Consider the following 19,553-nt stretch of genomic DNA (forward strand, 5'->3'; position numbering starts at 1 on the left):
CAGAGACATTTTCAGATTTAACTTTTATATTCAAGATCAGAAAGGTCTTAATTTATAAAACTTTATAAAGGAAATACACAAATATTTGAGACATGGTTAGAATCTTTATCCTTATATTTACTTACAATAACTATCTTAAGGATCATGATAATTGGCTGAGCACTGGTGGCTCATGCCTATAATCCTAATTACTCACGAGGCTAAGACCTGAGTATCACTCAGGCAGGAAAGTCTGAGACTCTTCAACTCTAAAAAAAAGTTGGAAGTGAATCTGTGGTGCAAGTAGTAAAATGCTAACTTTTTTTTTTTTTTTTGGCTAGTCCCAGGCTTAAGCTCAGAGCCAGAGGACTGTCCTTGGATTTTTCTCAAAGATAGAACTCTACCACTTGAGCCTCAGCACCACTTCTGGCTTTTTCTAAGTATGTGGTACCAAGGAATTGAACCCGGGTCTTTGTGCATGCTAGGCAAGCACTCTACCACTAGGCCAAACTCCAGGCCCTAAAATGCTAACCTTGAGTAAAAAAAAACAACCCTCATGTCAGTCAGACCCTGAATTCAACTGCAAGGACCAGTACCAAAAAACAAAAAACAAACAAACAAAAAAAAGTACTGATATTTCAGAAGTATTCAAACTTAAAAGCAATATAAACATCTAACTGATGGAGGCTAAGTTACATCTATAAAATGAAGTATTATCTAGTTCATATAAGTTCAGACTTTAAAAACATTAAAAAATAAATTTAAATAATATATTGTTAAGAAACACAAAATATGTTTATGTGTAGTTTTTTCTAAGACTTTATGAAAAGATGAATGAATATAAGTCAAATACTAGACAATTTCCAAGTGGTAAGAAAAGAGATTTTTCACTTCAATCTTTGAATTCCTACATGTGTACTTACATTTTCTGAGAAACAAACCTATGTCATTTTTCTTTGTGGGTTGTGGGGCTTGAACTCTGGGCCTAGGCACTGTCCCTGAGCAATTCACCTCGAGGCTAATGCTCTAACACTAGAGCCAGAGCGCCACTTCCGGTTTTCCGGTGGTTAGGTGGAGATAAGAGTCGTATATAGTTTCATGCCCGAGCTAGTTTTGAACTGCAATCCTCACATCTCAGCTTCCTGAGTAGCTAGGATTACAGGTGTGAGTCACCGGCGCCTATGGAATTATTATGTGAACAAAGCTAATTTTTAAGAAGATGCAAAACCAAAATTAAAGAAATGAAAAATAAAACACATCTAGATAATAATGTACTATTGAGACCCAAGGGTCCCAATTTCCTCACACTCCCTTTCACTCATTTCACATATTGTGTGCTCCAAATGTTGCTTGACAACAGGGTAGCATGGTTTTAAAGAGCTGGAAAAAATAATCAGAACAGTATAATTGGCTTAATTTATTTTATGGTAAGCTAAAATGGCACAAATTTAAACTTGTTCCAAGTTTATAGTCTTACTTTGACCTAGTGGTAGAGTGCTTGCCTAGCATGTATGAAGACCTGGGTTCGATTCCTCGGTACCACATATATAGAAAAAAAGAGAGAGATGTGGTGCTGTGGCTCAAGTGGTAGAGCATTAGCCTTGAGGAAAAAAAGCCAGAGACAGTGCTCAGGACCTGAGTTCAAGCCCCAGGACTGGCAAAAAAAATAATAAATTAGAATTTTATGAAAATTTAAAGTAGTTGTAGTTCAGCTCTTAAGCATTTCTTAAACAGGTTCTTAACATTTTTAAACTTGTAACTGAAAAAATATGTCTTGCATATATTATCTACTTCCTCCCCTTTTTTGTTACAATACTGCAGCTTAAATTCGGACCCTTACACTCCCACTTGCCTTTTTTAAAAAATTACTTTATTTTTAACTTTCAAAGAGATCTAGGTCTATTATGAAAAAGTTGAATATGATACTTCTATTTTACATTAGAAGCAACATCACTTAATATTTTCTAAAGAAATCTTTAGCAGATTAAGAAAGCATGCGGTAACATATAAAATAGTCCAATATTAAGATGAACTATCTTATTTCTTAGAAAACCTCAATCCTAAAACTCAAATACCTTTTTTCTCTGTTAATTCAATCATGCAATAGTACTTTTATACTCAACATGCATGTAATATAGGTAAGTGAGATTAAAACTGAACATATCAGCATGGTAATAAATTGTTATTGTTTCTAAATATAATAAGCAAATCACAATACAGTATGAAAATCAAGATGTCCTTTTATTCACATGCAATAACAAACTAGCAAAGTTATAAAAGAAAATGTGTATAACAGGCAAAATATTCAAAACTCCACTTATTACCTCTATGGTTGAATAAGTGCTTTAAAAAGCTCTCTTTAAAAAGCTCAGTTATACAATATACCTATTTACTACCTTACAAACTAATGTATCTGTCTCTAGAGAAAGGAATATGAAACACTGTATAAAGTTTTTGTTTTCATCATGCAGTTTTCTCCTTGATCTACGTAGGAGTAAAAAGAAAAAGTTATATGAATAAAAGTCAATAGCTAGCTCAAAATAAAATTTCCCAGAAGTAGAGATGTAACTCAAAGCAGCAGCCTTGACAAGCTTGAGTGTAATGCCCTACTACCAGGAGTAAGGAAGGAAGAGAAGAGGGAGATCAGGAGGGAGGGAGAAAGGGAAAGAAAGGAGAGAGGGAAAGGAGGAAGCTTCAAGTCTGTTTAGTTTTTTATGTGGGTGCTTTAAGTTTGGTTCACAAAAAGATGAATCACTTATTTAAAACATGATGTAGTAGAAGGGTAAAGGGAGGGAAAAGGGACAAAAAACATGAAAAGGGGTATCATCAAAGTCTGAGAAGTAATGCACCCATTATATAACTATAAGCCCTCTATACATTATCCTGACAATAAAATGCAATTAAAAAGATAGAAAAAAATATGGTGTAGAGAAAATCACACCTGGGTACCAAACTATTTCTAGCTATTGACTAGATAACCTTAACTATCATTACTAATCAGTTCCCTGCCCCATCCCACCCCTCCCATGGCTTTTCTTTTCTAGGGTAGTCAGGAGAACACTACTCATGAGTGGCTGTTATTTGTGGTCATAAACAGAAATTACAATGAAAACTTTCCTAAACATGTTTTTAAGGATTATAAACTAAGAAATGTAATCCGGCTATTAATCTAGATAGAGCTTTAAAAATAGATTCATTTATAATTTTTTCCTTTTGAGCCACCTTCTACTACAAATTCCAAGGCCAATATTCTTATAATTTGGTAAACTTTGAATCCTTCACCCTACTTCAAAAGTCATTTTTACTTGAATTACACATCTTCAATCTTATCTAAGTTTAAATAATACAACAGACAAAGTTTAAAGTTAGTTGCCCCCTTTATGAAACAAAAACAACAACAACAACAGCAACAAACAGGAATTGAAGAATTATTTTGTCAGTATTGACATACAGTAAGTATAATAGTCAGAATCTGAACTTACTCTTCACCCCTTTCTTCCCCTTTCGTTCCTTCTTGTACTGTTCCTTCAGTTTACTTATTAGTCCCTGGTCTACATCCCAAACCTCAGCAGTTGGGGACAGGTCATCTTTATCTACATGCAGCATATTATTAAAAGAAAAAAAATCAGCAGTTGGCATTGCAAGCTGTGGGCAGTAAATGGTTATAGCTTTACATAATAAAAATATTTCAACAGCATGTACTCAAAATACTTTAAAGGTGCAGTCTCAGTTTTGGTACTCACAACTGAAACTAAATACTCATTTTGTAAATATCTAAACACTGAATATCAACAACAGTTAGATGAAGCTTTATTTTTATGTATTATAAATTTGAAGGCTATTATTTAAATGGACTGACATTAGAAACCCAATGTTACAAAAATAGATCACTGCATCTTTATAAATATGTTAATAAAATTATTCAGCCAGTATCATAAAAGCAAATGAATGAATTACATGCAAATTAATCATAAAAGTGCAAGCTAGAAAGGTCAGTGCCATTTCATTGATGAAAATATTCATGCACCTTCTGTCATACTAGTTTTGCATGCACACGGTAACTGAACTAATGGAGAAGCATTCTAGTCGAATATAATACATACATCTAGTTCCAAAATATGCCTCAAATAATTCACACAAAGTATTCAGAAAATCCCACCTTTGGACCCCACTCTACCCAAATAATTCAACATCTTGTTACCTTCTTCCATTGGTCTACAACTAAGAATAGCAAAAAACAAAAATAAAACAAAACTCAAATTCCACTGAAGAATTTTCTTAAAGTTGAGGGTTTTTTCAGGGTAAGATATGCAATGACAAGCATGGAAAAATCAGAAATGTGTGCCTATACCTCTGCCAAAAAATGACAGCAGGTATTATATAGATGAATAGCTATAATATTAAGTAAATACTTGAGCTTGAAAAAATTATTCATAGTAAACTAGAAGAAAACAACATTAAAAAGATTTTTCAAAAACAGTTAATTTTTTTAGTATTTAAGTATTTTATTTGAAGTATTGAGAACTTTACATCATCTGAATTTCTAAAGCAGCCATGTTATTAAGAAATTTAAAATTTAGAGCTAACACCTATGGAGTTTAAATAACCTGTATAAAAATTAATCTAAAACACCAAAGCTGTTAACAAATTAGACTGAACAGTAAGGTTTCCATGGACATGTGTACAATTTTTGGTATCAATAAATTTCTGATAATTCAGTATATTCTACTTTCCCTTTGTCTTCCTGGCTTAAAGAATAAGGTTCAGGCAAGGAGTGTGGCCTAGTGGTAGTGTGTTACCAAGCATGCATGAAGCCCTGGGTTCAATTCCCTGGTACTACATACATAGAAAAAGCCTGAAGTGGCGCTATGGCTCAAGTGGCAGAGCGCTAACCTTGAGCAAGTGTCCAAGGACAGTGCCCAGGCCCTGAGTTCAAGCCCCAGGACCAGCAAAAAAATAAAGGGGGGGGGGTCGTCGGGAGTTTGGCACAGTGGTAAGAGTGCTTGCCTAGCATGCACAAAGACCGGGCTTCAATTCCTCAGTACCACATACATGGGGGAGGGGGGAGATAGCTGGAAGTGGTACTGTGGCTCAAGTGGCAGAGTGCAAGCCTTGAGAAAAGCCCAAGGATAGCACTTATGCCCTGAGTTCAAGCCCCACAACTAGCCTGCCCCCTCCCCCACAAAAAACCAGAATAAAGTTCATATTTTAAAAATCGTTTTTTTCCTTATAGACTGCTATGTGTAGCAAACAAATTGTTGTGGTTAATCTCCATTCAGAGACTTACATTATTTACTAGCCTTTGAGCCTCAATGGTTTCCCTCATTCGTCATAATCAGTAGAAACCTTGGGCTCTACTAGCAGAGATCTGCAATAGAGCAAAATCTTGATACATAAGGCCATACAGTATGAAGCTAATTGAAAGGACCTCCAGGATATTGAAACAAAAGCCATATAACGAATGATTGTTGTCCTTAATGTACTATGTTGTCTCTCATCTCCTTTGCTGTCCCTTGGTTATCTCATATTGTTATAGTATCTCACTTTGTTACCTGATATATTGAATTTATTTGTATTTGGTTATTTGAAATTGGATAGGGAAGGGGGGAAAACCAAGACGGGGGGTGGGTGGTGGGGGGGGGGGAGGGTAATGGGTACCAAGACATGTGAAAGGGTACCAATGTATGTGAATTAATGCACCTTCTACCTGGCAAATATCATGTAACCCTTTTACTAATTACAATAAAAAAATAAATAAAAAAAAATAAAAATCGTTTTTTCCCTTATAGACTGCTATGTGTAGCAAATAAATTGTTGTGGTTAATCTTCATTCAGAGACTTACATTATTTACTAGCCTTTGAGTCTCCTACAATTAAGACTGCTCTCTTAATAGATGTATGGTGATTAATAGTAAATATGTGAAAAACTAAAGCTTTTAATTTGAGTAACTTAAATTTACATGCAAACATATAAATCTAAGTATGACAATAAAAACTGTGCTATATACTTTGTGTATATGTCTGCAAAGTTTTTGTAGACTAAACTCTCACTATGAAGCCAGATGCTGGCTGTGAAGATCCTCCTGTGAGCCTTCAGAGAGTGCTGAAATTAGGTACTGGGCCACCTAAATAGCTCCTGAACATATTAAACAAAGCTTGTAAACAATCCTTACTGTCAACTTCTTGAAGTAAATCAGACTGAAACATCTTGGGGAAATACTCTTTACATCTGAGACCAAAAACATTTTTAAGTGGCACAAAATTTTATAAGAAAATTAGAAATGTTTAACTAAGATAGCTAAACTGTATTCATTTTACAAGAACTTTTTAGTGAGAACGAAGCTGTGAATAGCTGCAAGTACATTAGCAAAAGTGAGTGAAGTGAAAAAGAAAAAGTGGAAAAAGATAAGCTTAAGGGAAAAAAACCCAAATATTTGCAAGATAACCTCAAATCTACAAAACAAACATCAACTAAGGCAGTGCAAAGAACAGATTGGTGAATGAATATATGCACAATATCCTGAAACTTGCCTGGTAAGTAACAGCTGATTTGATACTGCTTATAAGAAATAGGTAAGAGCAAAAGGGAAGAGACAGCATAATCTTCTACATATTAATCTTGTTTTAAAAAATCTAGGAGGGGGGGGAAATTCCAAGAAATGAAGTTGATTATGGCAACTCTTATCTAAAAGAAAACAAACATGCACAAAAAAAAGTTTACTCTTATCAATCAGAACCACAAAAAAATAAAATTCTATCATTGTAATTCTGATTACCAAAGCAGAATTACAGAATTCTAAGTGTAGCATAATTTGTAACTAATTTTATTTCATACATATATTGAACAAATCCCCTGTATTTAAATATAGAAATTCGGGTACCTTATTTAGTAGTACTACAAATAATGCTATCATAGTTTCATGGAGTAGGAGAAATTAAATATCCTTAAAATGACTAGTCTCTATAAGGGGAAAAAAAAGATGCCAACTTAAAATCTGCATTATGAGGACATATAATTGCTAACATTAAACTCTAATATAATCTATCTAATATAAACAAGAAACAAGCTTTCTAAGAAAAGATTTCAGAAGATAAAGGAATTTAAAATTAGAGAAAACTAAAAGATGCTGGTATACAAAATAAAAAATGATGTAAATGATCTAACTATATAAGTTAATACTGTTTTATATTAAAATAAAGATAAAGCCCCAGTCCTGGGGCTTGAACTCAGGGCTTGGGCACTGTTCCTGAGCTATAAGTTTGTTCAAGACTAGTGCCCTACTACTTGAGTCACACTCCACATATGTGTTTTTTTGGTGCTAAATTGGAGATTAGTCTTAGAAACTTTTCTGCCAGGGACAGTTTCAAACCAATCCTCAGTCTCAATATAAGTGTGAGCTACCTATACCCAGCTAAAAGACTTATTTTTAAAATCTATGTTCTGTAAGTCAAAATTTGAATTTGAAAATTTGCTCATTTATGCTAAAAATTTCAGTGAATTAACTACCTGAGCCATTTGGGAATTAAAAGTTCTTTTCTCATCAAAATGTAAAAGCCTTATTAGTAATCTCCATTTTACTTAGGGAGATATGTTAAGAATGAAACAGAAATGGCAGCTATCTACCAAGTCCTATCTTAAAAGTGTATGATACTAAGACAACATGCATACTGACATTTTACTTAAAAGAAATAATGTCATTTCATTCTGACTGCCTGAAATCTTTGTTCATCCTTTTGATTAAGAGTTAAAGGTCTAGCAACTTTAGATGATGTAGGGACTAATAAGAATGGATATACTGGATTTAGCTAAATAGATCCCCAATAAACTATCAAATCAATTTATGTAAATATATACATCTCCCCCTCCCCACCACCACCCGGTCATGGGGCTTGAATTCTGGGGTCTGGGTGCTGTCCCTGAGCTCTTCAGCTCAAGGCTACCACCCTACCCCTTGAGCCACTTCTGGCGTTCTAAGTGGTTAACTGGAAATAAAAATCCCACAGACTTTAGTGCCTGGGTTGGCTTTTGAACCTCTCAGCCTCTAAGTTTGAAGCCAATCAGGCAGGGAAGTCTATGAAATTCTTATTGCCAATTAAGCACCAACAAGCCAAAAAGTGCTGCTGTGGTTCAAAAGAAGAAATGCAATAACAGTAGCACAAAAGCTCAAGGTCAGCACTGAAGATGACTTCCAAGCCCCAGAACTTATACATATACTTATACATAACACATACACAATTTAAATTTTTATGTACTAAGCCTTCTCCAAAAAAGCTCTGTAAATACACTGAGTTCTACCATCCAATTATTTAAAATGCTAATATTAAACAATGATTGACTAAACATCAGGAAAAACAGACTAGACATCAATTATTACTCTGTAATAGTTTTATGCTTTTATTGTATTTTGTATTTGTTTTTCTTTCTTTTTTGGTGTCTGTAGATTTGGAACTCTGGGCCACAGGCTCTTGTTAGGCTTTCTTGCTAACAGCTCATGCCTTTTCACTTATACCACACCTCTACTTGCAAACTGCTCATTAATCGGGGATGAAGCCTAGATTTTTCTGCCCAGGTTAGCCATAAACTACAAATGTGCAGAATAAACCACCAATGCCTGGCTTCTATTGGGGATTTACATTCAGTATAAATAGCAGTTTTGTCTCTTTCATGAAGCTCTGGTTGATGTCTCTGGACTATGTATATGTACTACTTTGAAAACATAGTCCCTACCATTTCTATATGAATACTGTGTACAACAACATTTAACAAGCGTGGCGTGGTGGCTCACGCCTGAAGAGGCTGAGATCTGAGGATCATGATTCAAAGCCAGCCTGGGCACCAAAGGACCTGAGACTCTTATCTCTAGAAAACTGGGAAGTGGGGCTTGGCTCAAGGGTAGGGTGGTAGCCTTGAGCTGAAGAGTTGAGGAACAACACCCAGGCCCTAGGGTAGAGAAGTAGCCTTGAGCTAAAGAGCTCAGGGACAGTGTCTAGGCCTAGTTCAAGCCCCAGGACCCCCTACACGCAAAAATATATAAAAAAAAAAATAAATAAATAACATTTAATAGCCTCATTAAATTCTGCTTACTATGGAGTTGTCAGTATTAGTAGCAATAAATAAGATAATGCCTTATGTGTTTACTAAGTGTTAAAGTCCCTTGAAACCTAGATTGCTAAATCAAACACATACGTTTAAAATTGAGCTAGAAGAAAAGTGCTAAGGGGAAAGAAATAACTTCTAAATTGACTCATTAGTTCAACTTTATATATAGATGAATTTCAAAAATCAAAGGCGATATATTGACCAAAATTTATTTACCAAATCTAAATGAAATTTATTCCATCCCCCTTTCCTTGCTCCTATTTTACCTACCATGGTACATTCAAATACATACATTCATATACAATGTTTAGTATAACAATCCATCTTGAAAAGTTAGATTTCCTCTCACCCCCAATTTCTTTTCTGTTTTTATTTTTTTTTTGGGGGGGGGGCAGTCCTGAGGCTTGAACTTAGGGCCTGAACACTGTCCTTGTGCTTTCTCAAGGCAAGAGCTCTACCATTTGAGCCACAGTACCACTTCCAGCTTTTAATACATATGTGGTACTGAGGAATCAAATCTGGGTCTTCGTGCATACTAGGTAAGCACTTTACCACTAGGCCAAACTCCCAGCCCCCCAATTTCGTTTAAATCACCTTACCCCATTCTGTGCCATCTCCTGAACTCCGTGCTTCTCCTGCTCCTTCACCATCTTCAGCAGTCACTAAAAAATCAAATTCCTTCAATGCTTCCTCAGTATCAGGATCATCAGTTAGGTCAGCTGCTAAACCCTCATTACCTATCTGTCAATAGAACATAAATTAAAATTTGTTTCTGTTTTAAAAGGCTCCTTCAATGTTATCATTTAGAAAGCAAAAATTCATTTTTAAATTATTGAATCAAAAACTTTAGATTTATTTTGTAATTCAAATGGAAAAAGGTTCAACAGTATAGCACACTGAGTCCATAATGTGATCTAAGCAACATGGTACTAAAATGCTGAATCAAGAGTAAACTACTTTAGGTCAAGCATGTATGCTGGCTCAGGCCTCTAATTCCAGCTACTCAGGAGGTAAAAATCAGAAGATGAATTTTGAGGCCATCCCATGCAAAAAGTTACCCACCATCTCAACATATAAGCCAATGGGATGGTGCACACCTGTTAATGCTAGCTATTATATAGCTATACACTGGAAGGCATAGGTAGGAAAACAAATCTAAGACTAGCCCCAGGGGAGAAAAAAAAAGCAGCAGCTAGGATTCTATCTATAACAAGCCAAAACAAAAGGCAAAGGTTAAAGGGCTCTCAGTTCAAATCTCAGTACCATCAAAACAAATAGGGCTGGGAGTTTGGCCTAGTGGTAGAGTGCTTGGTTAGCATGCACAAAGACCTGGGTTTGATTCCTCGGTACCACATACATAGAAAAAAAGACAGAAGTGGCGCTATGGCTCAAGTGGCAGAGTTCTAGCCTTGAGAAAGCCCAAGGACAGTGCTCAGGCCCTGAGCTCAAGGCCCAGGACTGGCAAAAAAAAAAAAATAATAATAATAAAATAAAGTGTTCACTTCTTTAATTATAGTAGATTTACAGTTAGACACTATTAAGGAATCAGTCACTCACATTCTGAAAGGTTATGTTAAATTAACATCTAATTCTCAGAACTTCCACTTGGTCCATTAGTCAAGGGAATACCATATATTAAATTCATACATATGAACATTTTTAATAAGTCTTTCCTATAAAAACATACGGGAGCCAGGAGCATGGCTTAGTGGTAGAGTGCTTGCCTAGCATGCATGAGGCCCTGAGTTTGATTCCTCAATACCACATACAAAGAAAAAGCCAGAAGTGGTGGTATGCCTCAAGTGGTACAGCACTAGCCTTGCAAAAAGCCCAAGCACAGTGCTCAGGCTCTGAACAGGCTCAGTTCAAGTCCCAAGACAGGTAAGAAAAAAAGTATGAAAGAATCAAAACCTCAATTCACAACAGTTACATTGAACGCATATTTGTGTTTTGCAAACTGGGATCTTTTGAGGAACATTGTCATAAAATCCCAAAGCACCACAACTACATTTACTCTGTTTTAACACAACTTAAGTATTAAACACTTGATAACTCACAAATGAAATGGATGGTATACTCTACTTTGATCTTATACAGATAACTCTAATCACAACTAAAACTCTAATCACAACTAAAACAGATTACTAAGTTATAAGAAAATTAATTTTTAGTAATCTTTACAAAATAATGAGATTTATTTATAGTACACAGATTAGGCCCTTTACAGGGTTGAGGTATCCCCATTACAGGGTCAGCTAACTTATCACCTTGTGTACTCTACATAAATAGAAAGACTTCAGCAGTAATTTTCAATTGTGGCAGTAGAAAGGATATGCCAATACTTTAGAAACTTTTAAAACCACTGGTTCAGTCCCATAAAAACAAATCATTTCAGCTGGGTGCAGTGGCTCTTGCCTGTAATCCTACCTACTCGGGAGGCTGAGATCTGAGGGTCCCAGTTGAAAGTCAGCCAGAGCACTAAAGACCCTAAGACTCTTATCTCCAATTAGCCACTAAAAAACCGGAAGTGGTGCTGTGGCTGAAGGGCTTTGAGCTGAAGAGCTCTGGGACAAGGCCCAGAGTTTAAGTCCCACGACCAACCGAAAAGAAAAAAGAAAAATAATTTCTTCTTCTACACCAAGATACCTGTTAAATAAAAATGACTATTAAAAAATGTAAAAAAAAAATCTCTTTCTTACTTTGTGTTTATTCATTCGATGTTTATCTTTTCCTTCTGGGATGCCTTCAATCATGTCATTTTCCTCTTCTTCATCACTGTCATCAGCATTTTCTAAGAAATTGAATGTCTCAAGAACATCACCAGAGGGTCTGCAGAAAGAGACAGAAAAAATGATCACCACCACTCCAATAAGTGAATCTCCCTTGCTATTTTAACTCTTTCTTTACGTGTGTTAACAGATCAAATTCAGGGCCTCAAGTGCAAGGCAGGCACTCTACCACTGAGTTCACTACAACCCAATCTTCTGGTTCCTTTTTTTTTTTTTTGGCCAGTCCTGGGCCTTTAACTCAGGGCCAAGCACTGTCCTGAGGCATTCTCAAGGCTAGAGCTCTACCACTTGAGCCACAGCACCTTTTCTGGCTTTTTTCTCCACATATGTATGTAGTACCAAGAAATCGAACCCAGGTCTTCGTGCATGCTAGGCAAGCACTCTAGCACTAGGCCAAACTCCCAACCCCTTCTGGTTCCTATTTTAAAACTACTTGAAAATAGGTACATAGATTCAAAAGAAAACCAAACTTTTAACGGACTGCCTAACAATCTGACCCAAGAAAAGAATACTTTCAAAGATTTATATTCTATAATTAAAGTACTGCTCTTTATTGAATGAGTTTTCCCAAAATTTATTATTCAAAATGTTTTAGTACCACTGTCCAAAAAGTTTACTATGATAAAATAAAAACTTAGGGGCCAGGAGTTTGACCTAGTGGTAGAGTGCTTGCCTAGCATTCACAAAGGCCCAGGTCCAATTCCTTGATACCACATACATTTAGAAAAAAGCCAGAAGTGGTGCTGAGGCTCAAGTGGTAGAGCTCTAGCCTTGAGAAAAAGAACCCAAGGACAGTGCCCTGAGTCCAAGCCCAGGACTGGCTAAATAAATAAATATAACTAAAAGCAAACAACAAACTCAGCAATTCCTTTAAGAATACTCTTATAGCTGAGATGTCTAAATGTTAAGACTAAAACAGTCAACACCAAGAGACCACGGTTTATCAGCTGCTTAGACTTAAAGAGCATGTATAACGTAGAACACCCCAATCTCTTTCAGATTTATTTTACTTTTATATATTTTTTTGTCAATCATGGGGCTTGAACTCTGGGCTTGGGCTTGTCCCTGAGCTCTTCAGCTGAAGGCTACCACCCTACCCCCTTGAGCCCAGTTTTCTAGTGGTTAATTAGAGATAGGAGTCTCACAGTCTTTACTTCTTCAGTGCCTGGGCTGGCTTTGAACTGCAATCCTCAGATCTTAGCCTTAGGATTACAGGTATGAGTCACCATACCTGGCCAGATTTATTTTTTTCCCCAGATTTTCTTATAAAGCCAGAAGTGGTGCTGTGGCTCAAGTGGTAGAGCTCTAGGCTGAATAAAGCCCAAGAACAGTGCTCAAAATGCTCTGAATTCAAGCCTCCCCCTCAAAAAAAATTCAAGCGGTTTTAAAATTTTATTGGTTATAGCAATAAATTTATGTAATATATTCCACAAATAATCTTACCATAACTAATCTGAGTTCCTCAATGGAACAAAAGAAAGAAAAGTTCTCACATAATTACTTAAATGTCAAACAATGAAAGTATGAAGAAACCAGAGCCTCACAACAAAATCTCTGCTCTACCATTAATAACTTGAATTTGATCTTGTCATTTAAACCTACTATCCTCAATTTCTTTATTCATAAACTGTGAATGCTGAGCCTAATAATCTAACAGACACATAAACATGAATAAGCATAATAAAAAATAAAAATAATCTAAATATAGCGTTTCTTTTCCCACAGCTAGTTTTTCCATTAAGTACAAATTAGGGACACAAAACAATTCTGGCTTTTTGTCCCTCCTAAGACTTGAACTCTGGGTCCGAGCTCTTCATCTCAAGGGTACGCCTACTCCTCAAGTCACAGAGCCACTTCTGCTTTTCTGTTGGTTAATTGGAGAAAAGAATCTCATGGATTTAGTGCCCCCACCTGGCTTGGAATGGAGATCCTCAGATCTCAGTCTCTTGAGTAGTTAGGATTACAGGCGTGAGCCACCTCTCACTTGGCTAAATTTGGCTATTTTTATTCAGCACAGGTTTCAATAGGTCTACTATATAATAATCAAGCCAGCAGTCTTAAGAAAGGGAACAATTAATGCAGAAAAGTATTATCTGTACAAACACAAACTACTGATGACAAAGGTATACCACAATAACAAAATACATTTTTCAATCTGTTATTTACAATACTAGTGATTAAGAGGGCCAGGAGTATACCCTAGCGGTAGAATGCTTGTCTAGCATGCACAAAATCCTGGATTCCATTCCTCCATATCACACACAGAGAAAAAGCCAAAGTGGTGGTGCTGCTCAAGTGATAGAGCATTTGTTTTGAGAAATCTCAAGGACAGCACCCCGCCAGGACTTCCCCCACTCAAAAAAGTCAACAAAAACACAACCTAGAAAAGAATTGCTAAGCCCAAAGCTCTGTGAGTGAAAATAGTACAACAATCAAGAGACAATATAAAGTACATTGATGGGGAAAAAATATTTTAAGTCACATAATTAAACCTCCATAATAATAAATGCTAACAATCTAGCTTACTGCTTCAGAATTCTAGAAGTCAGAAGACTAAATTACACAAAACCTTTCACTACAACATTAGCATGAGGGAGGAATCAGATAGATGCTACCAACGAACTTTGTCTAAATCACAGCTTCTATGATATGAACAACTGTCAGTAACCTTCTAGGATTGTTCGTTATATAAACATTCCTAGAGAGATAAGGCAATCAGGATTAAGTTCGCAAGATGTTACAAGCATGATCAATCTGTACAGAAATGCCTTCCACATATATATGTGTATGTAAACACACACACACACACAAGGTACTATTATAAACTCAAGAGAATGACTAAAATTAAGGAATGTAGTTTAGAATATAGTTCAGGAGAGCCGGGAGTCTAGCCTAATGGTAGAGTGCTTGCCTAGCATGCACGAAAACCTGAGTTCAATTCCTCGGTATAACACATACAAAAAAAGTCAGAAGTGGTGCTGTGGCACAGTGCTCAGGCACTGTGTTCAGTCCCCAGGACAGGAAAAGGAGAAAAAGAAGTATTTGTTAAATAAAAATTATGTCAAGCTGCAAACAACAACAACAAAGCTCAGGAAGTAGTATGAAGAAAGGTGAAGAGCTACAAGGCTAGAGTGAATATGAAGTCAGACAATAAAGAAGGAACAAGAGTATTATCAGGTCACTTTAGGCTTCTACAAAAGTTACGACATAATAATTTCATGGTCATCATCACAGTCAGTAGATTTTTGTTTAAAGTTCCGCTGTAGCTGGATGCTATATGCTCACACCTGTAATCATAAATACTCAGAAGGCTGAGATCTCAAGAACTCAGCTCACAGCCTATCATATCATGGACAGGAAAATCCATGAGACTCATCCCTAATAAATTTCCAAAAAAGTTAGAAGTGGAGCTGTGGTTCAACTGGTAGAGCAAAAGCCTTGAGCAATTAAAACCTCACAGATAACCCAGGTCTTTAAAATACTAAATATGCTTTTGTTTCTTTTTTCATTTTTGTCCCCAAACTCAATGGATATTCGCCCCCACTATGAAATCTTATCTTGAACTATTTTAAAGAAATACTTTGGTTTCTTCCTTGGAACCATCTAGATTGAGGCTCAAATTAACATTTTGTTTCTACACTGTTACCAGAAGTATTCTAGAAGACCAAACAGCTGCTCTGTTATCAATAGAACTGGTTTGGTATTCTACACTTGTTTGTGATAATACACACCAGGAAAAAACTTACCAAACAGGCATGAAGAATTTGGAAATCCTAGCAACTCAATTATAAAACATGACTTTGGAATACAAAATTTAACCCTTTTTTTCCCCTTTAACAAAAAGAAAGCAGTGCCAGGGCAAGTTCTGGAATGAGACCTATTCTAATGATCTGTTTTGTTTTTTAAAGGGACCAGAGATATATTCCAACTAATTCTTGCCCACAAAATAACATGAGCTGAAAAACTTTAAACATAGTTGTTTCTGATCTGATTTGGGGGGGATGGGGAAATGTTGGTTACTGACATATTTCTTTTTGGTTACTGTGAAAAACTGAAGCATTAAATCTTGGGGACCAAATTAAATTGATCTTAGTTGGACACCAATGTTACCTATAATCTCTTGTTACTCAGGAGACTGAGACTGGAGGATCACTGTATGAGTCCAGCAGGGACAGAAAAATGAATGAGACTAGTATCTAGAAGTGGTGCTATGGTTCCTAGCAGTACAGTGGTAGTCAACCAGAATAAATTAGAACATTACTAAGAAGCAGCACAGTTTTTCTTCATTACAAAATATAAGGGAACTGTCCTGCAATTACTCCCAAATTTTGCTTGTTTGTTTGCTTGCTTTTCTTACTGACACTTCTACCACGTGAGCCACGCTTTTCTGCTGGCTGTTTTGAAGATGGGAGTCTAGCAAACCTTTTGGCCTAAGCCAACCATAAATCCCATTCTCCAGTTAGCAGCTTCTTTCTTTCTTTCTTTTTTGTTCATTTGTTTTTGTTTTTTTGGTTGGTTGTAGGGCTTGAATTCTGGGCCTGGACACTGTTTCTGAGCTCTTCAGCACAAGGCTAGTGACACTCTACCACTCTGAGCCACAGTGCCACTCACAGTTTTCTGGTGGTTAATTGGAGATAAGAGTCTCAAGGTTTTTAGTGTCTGGCCTGGCTTTGAACCATGATCCTCAGATCTCAGCCACCTGAGTAGCTAGAATTACAGGCATGAGCTTCAGCACCCCAATATCAGCTTCCTGAGTAGCTAAGATTACAAACTAAGAACCACTGGCACCCAGCTAGTTGTTTGTTTTGTTTGTTCATTGGTTGATTCATTTAATCATTAAATAAAGCACATATGGTAGCATTCTGAGCACAAGCACTGTGATATAAAACTTATTACAAGTTGCAGCTCAACTGAGTGCCAGTTTTGAGTGAAAAAGCTAAGGGATAGAACCCAAGTTTGAGTCTGAGCTCCAGTAATGGCACCAAAAAAAAAGAAACGAAAGAGAATGGGGAGAGGGGGAATAGGGAATAGTAGCAATAGTAGCTGCAGTAATTTATATAATGTCCACTACTTATTTAAACACACTTAGGTATAAATACAAATCATACCTTTTGATTTCTTGTCCTTTTTGCTTAGGGGATTCACCACCATTCAGAATTTGTTCTAAATTCTTTGTTTCTACTGATCCATTTGGTTCTGAGTTAGACAGTCCAAGTAATGACCTTACCCGTTGAGACCGGACATCTAATATTGTATCTGTGTAACCTACTTCCTGAAGATACCTATACAAAAAATGTAAAGATATTAAACTCTACATACTGTTAACACACCGAGTCATGAAATTATACCATCAGATTTTCAGAAAAAAAATATATAATCCTACAAATTACATACTTTCTTTTCTCAGTATCTTTCTTCTCTACAGACTAGCCTCCATACTAAGAATACCAATTACAAACTACAACTTAAATTAGGAAACATATAGGATGATTAACACTGACTAAAGGCCAGCTATCTCAAAACGTAAATCCCTAAGACCTTAAAAAGCTTCTCAGAGTATGTATGTACACATACACACATACACTTTTTACGCTAAACAGTAGTTGAAAATAAACAGAAATGAAGCTTAGAACAGCAATATGCTAAGTTCTTAACCAGAGATTGCTAGATGAGCAAATTCTCCTTCTAGGATCTCAGATTTCAAAACATTTCTCTAAGTCTGTGGTTTTCAAACTTCCTGCTTATGTAAATCAGGGTTATCTAGGATCCAGATACAACTAAGAAAAAAAAAAAAGAGGACAAATAATGACATATAGTAAGTATGAATGACTTTGTATATTCAAAGTATTTAAGAGGCTGATGAAGGGTGGAAAGAGAAACCTTAAAAACTACTAACAAAAAAAAATCTTAGGTGAAAGTGAAAAACAGAGAGTCTATTTAGGATACTTACAAAGCATGAAAATGGAGAAAACATGAAAAAAGCCAAGCATAAAACATTTTTGACTTGATGCAAAAATGAATGTAGCAGTTAAAGCCTTTTCCCATCATTCTCATTCCTATTGTCCTCAGTGGACATGTTAAAATTGCATGGTGAGCCCATTCTCCCTCACTTTCAGTAGAGCACTTAAGGTTCTCTCTCCTTCACTAAAAATAGGGCTTTCACTTTTTTTTGCAAATGAATTTAAATTTTTATTCTATCAGTTCATATATGTTACAAGTAAAAAAAGTAAACAAAACTTTTTTTTTTTAGTTGGAAGCCAATTGGGTAACAACTGAGGGAGAAATTCTGGTCAACTTAGTGTCAGGAAAACAGGTAGCTCAGAGGACCTTTTAGAGACTGAAAATATACAGGGTACAATCTTACTCTGTGGCTTCTGCTCATCTTTTTTTTTTTTTAGTAGGAAAACAAACAAAAACTCAGAAGAATATGTGAGTCCTTAAGGAGATTGGCGAACATAAAAACCAGCATAGGCACGCACACACGCACACACATGCACACACACACACACACACACACACATACACATACACATACACATACACACACACACACACACACACACACACAAAAGGTCACAAGAGTACATCTCAACCAATGCTTAGGTACGGTGGCACATGCCTATTATCGCAGTGGCTGGAATGCTGAGGCCTAGTCCTTTCATCTGTGACAACAAGAGAAAGAAGAATCACAGCCATGGCTCATGAGGTAGGTATAAAGTGAGACCCGACCTCAAAAATAACCAAGATAAGGGGCTGCAGATGTGGAAACACATCTGTAACTAAAAACAAACAAAAAGGTCTACACATAAAATTCAGAAGAAAGTGTACTGGATGTAGACTTGGTCATCAGTCTTTGATGGTTATCATACTTTGAAAATGCAGATAGTTTGAATTTGTCCCCCAAATGGCTTATGTCTTGGGAGCTTATGGTTCCCAAATGGTAATGCTATTAATAGTGAAGGTTCAGGAAATTTCAGGAGGTGAGATCTAGATTGAGAAAATGGCTGGCTGGCTCTTGAGGGTATCTTATCTTGGACCTCTTACAGTCTGTCTACTTCCTGGCTGAGGCCTGATGTGAAGATCCCTCATCCACACCCTCCCAGTGCTATGGTGTCTCCAGAAACCTGGGTCCAAGTGATCATGGACTGAATATTCCAAATCCCTGAGCTAAAATAAATCTTTCCCCCTTTTATTTGCTTTCTAACATGGATTTTGGCCACATCTATGCAAAAGTAACCAATAGTACTTTCTTTGAAGCCATGGATTTTTAAATGTGGACATCCACATAACAATCCTAAGAGACAGCAATGCAAATACAATGCAAGTGCAACATATAAGGAAAAGAAAAGAAAGTCAAAGGAAATCCAAGTACTTAAAAAATTAGGAAAAAGGAAATAACAGCCCTTAATAGCGCTTGGCAGGCAAATACAAATCCCTGAGGTCAAGCCCCCATACCTCCACTAAAATAGTTTAAGGGGTTAAGTGGTACTTGGCTCAAGTGGTAGAGGTCTAGCCTTGAGAAAGCCCAAGGTCAGTGCTCAAGCCCTGAGCTCAAGCCCAGAACTGGGGGGGGGGGGGGGGAGGAGAAAGGGGGGAGTATCTACAAGATGCTGTAAGAGCATGGGGCCGGGAGTTTGGCCTAGTGGTTAGAGTGCTTGCCTAGCATGCATGAAGACCCGGGTTCG

The 19,553-nt window shown here is 36.6% G+C and overlaps 1 protein-coding gene across 4 annotated transcripts in view; it reads right to left on the minus strand.

Annotated features, from left to right (window-relative positions):
• Positions 1-19,553, minus strand: part of Strn3 (striatin 3) — a 101,519-nt gene that overhangs the window by 33,509 nt on the left and 48,457 nt on the right. For 2 of the 4 annotated variants that reach the window (XM_090345341.1, XM_090345343.1), the window contains exons 5-8: positions 16,977-17,150; positions 11,779-11,908; positions 9,679-9,820; positions 3,462-3,572 (exon numbers count right to left, since the gene is read on the minus strand). In XM_090345341.1, coding sequence (XP_090201467.1) covers positions 3,462-3,572; positions 9,679-9,820; positions 11,779-11,908; positions 16,977-17,150 — 557 coding nt within the window. The remainder of the gene's footprint in view (positions 1-3,461; positions 3,573-9,678; positions 9,821-11,778; positions 11,909-16,976; positions 17,151-19,553) is intronic. The other 2 variants (XM_090345342.1, XM_090345344.1) reach the window with 1 other exon arrangement.

This window comes from Megascapheus bottae, chromosome 14, assembly GCF_031878675.1.
Source record: "Megascapheus bottae isolate mThoBot1 chromosome 14, mThoBot2.hap1, whole genome shotgun sequence".
In the NCBI taxonomy this organism is placed as follows: Eukaryota; Metazoa; Chordata; class Mammalia; order Rodentia; family Geomyidae; genus Megascapheus; species Megascapheus bottae.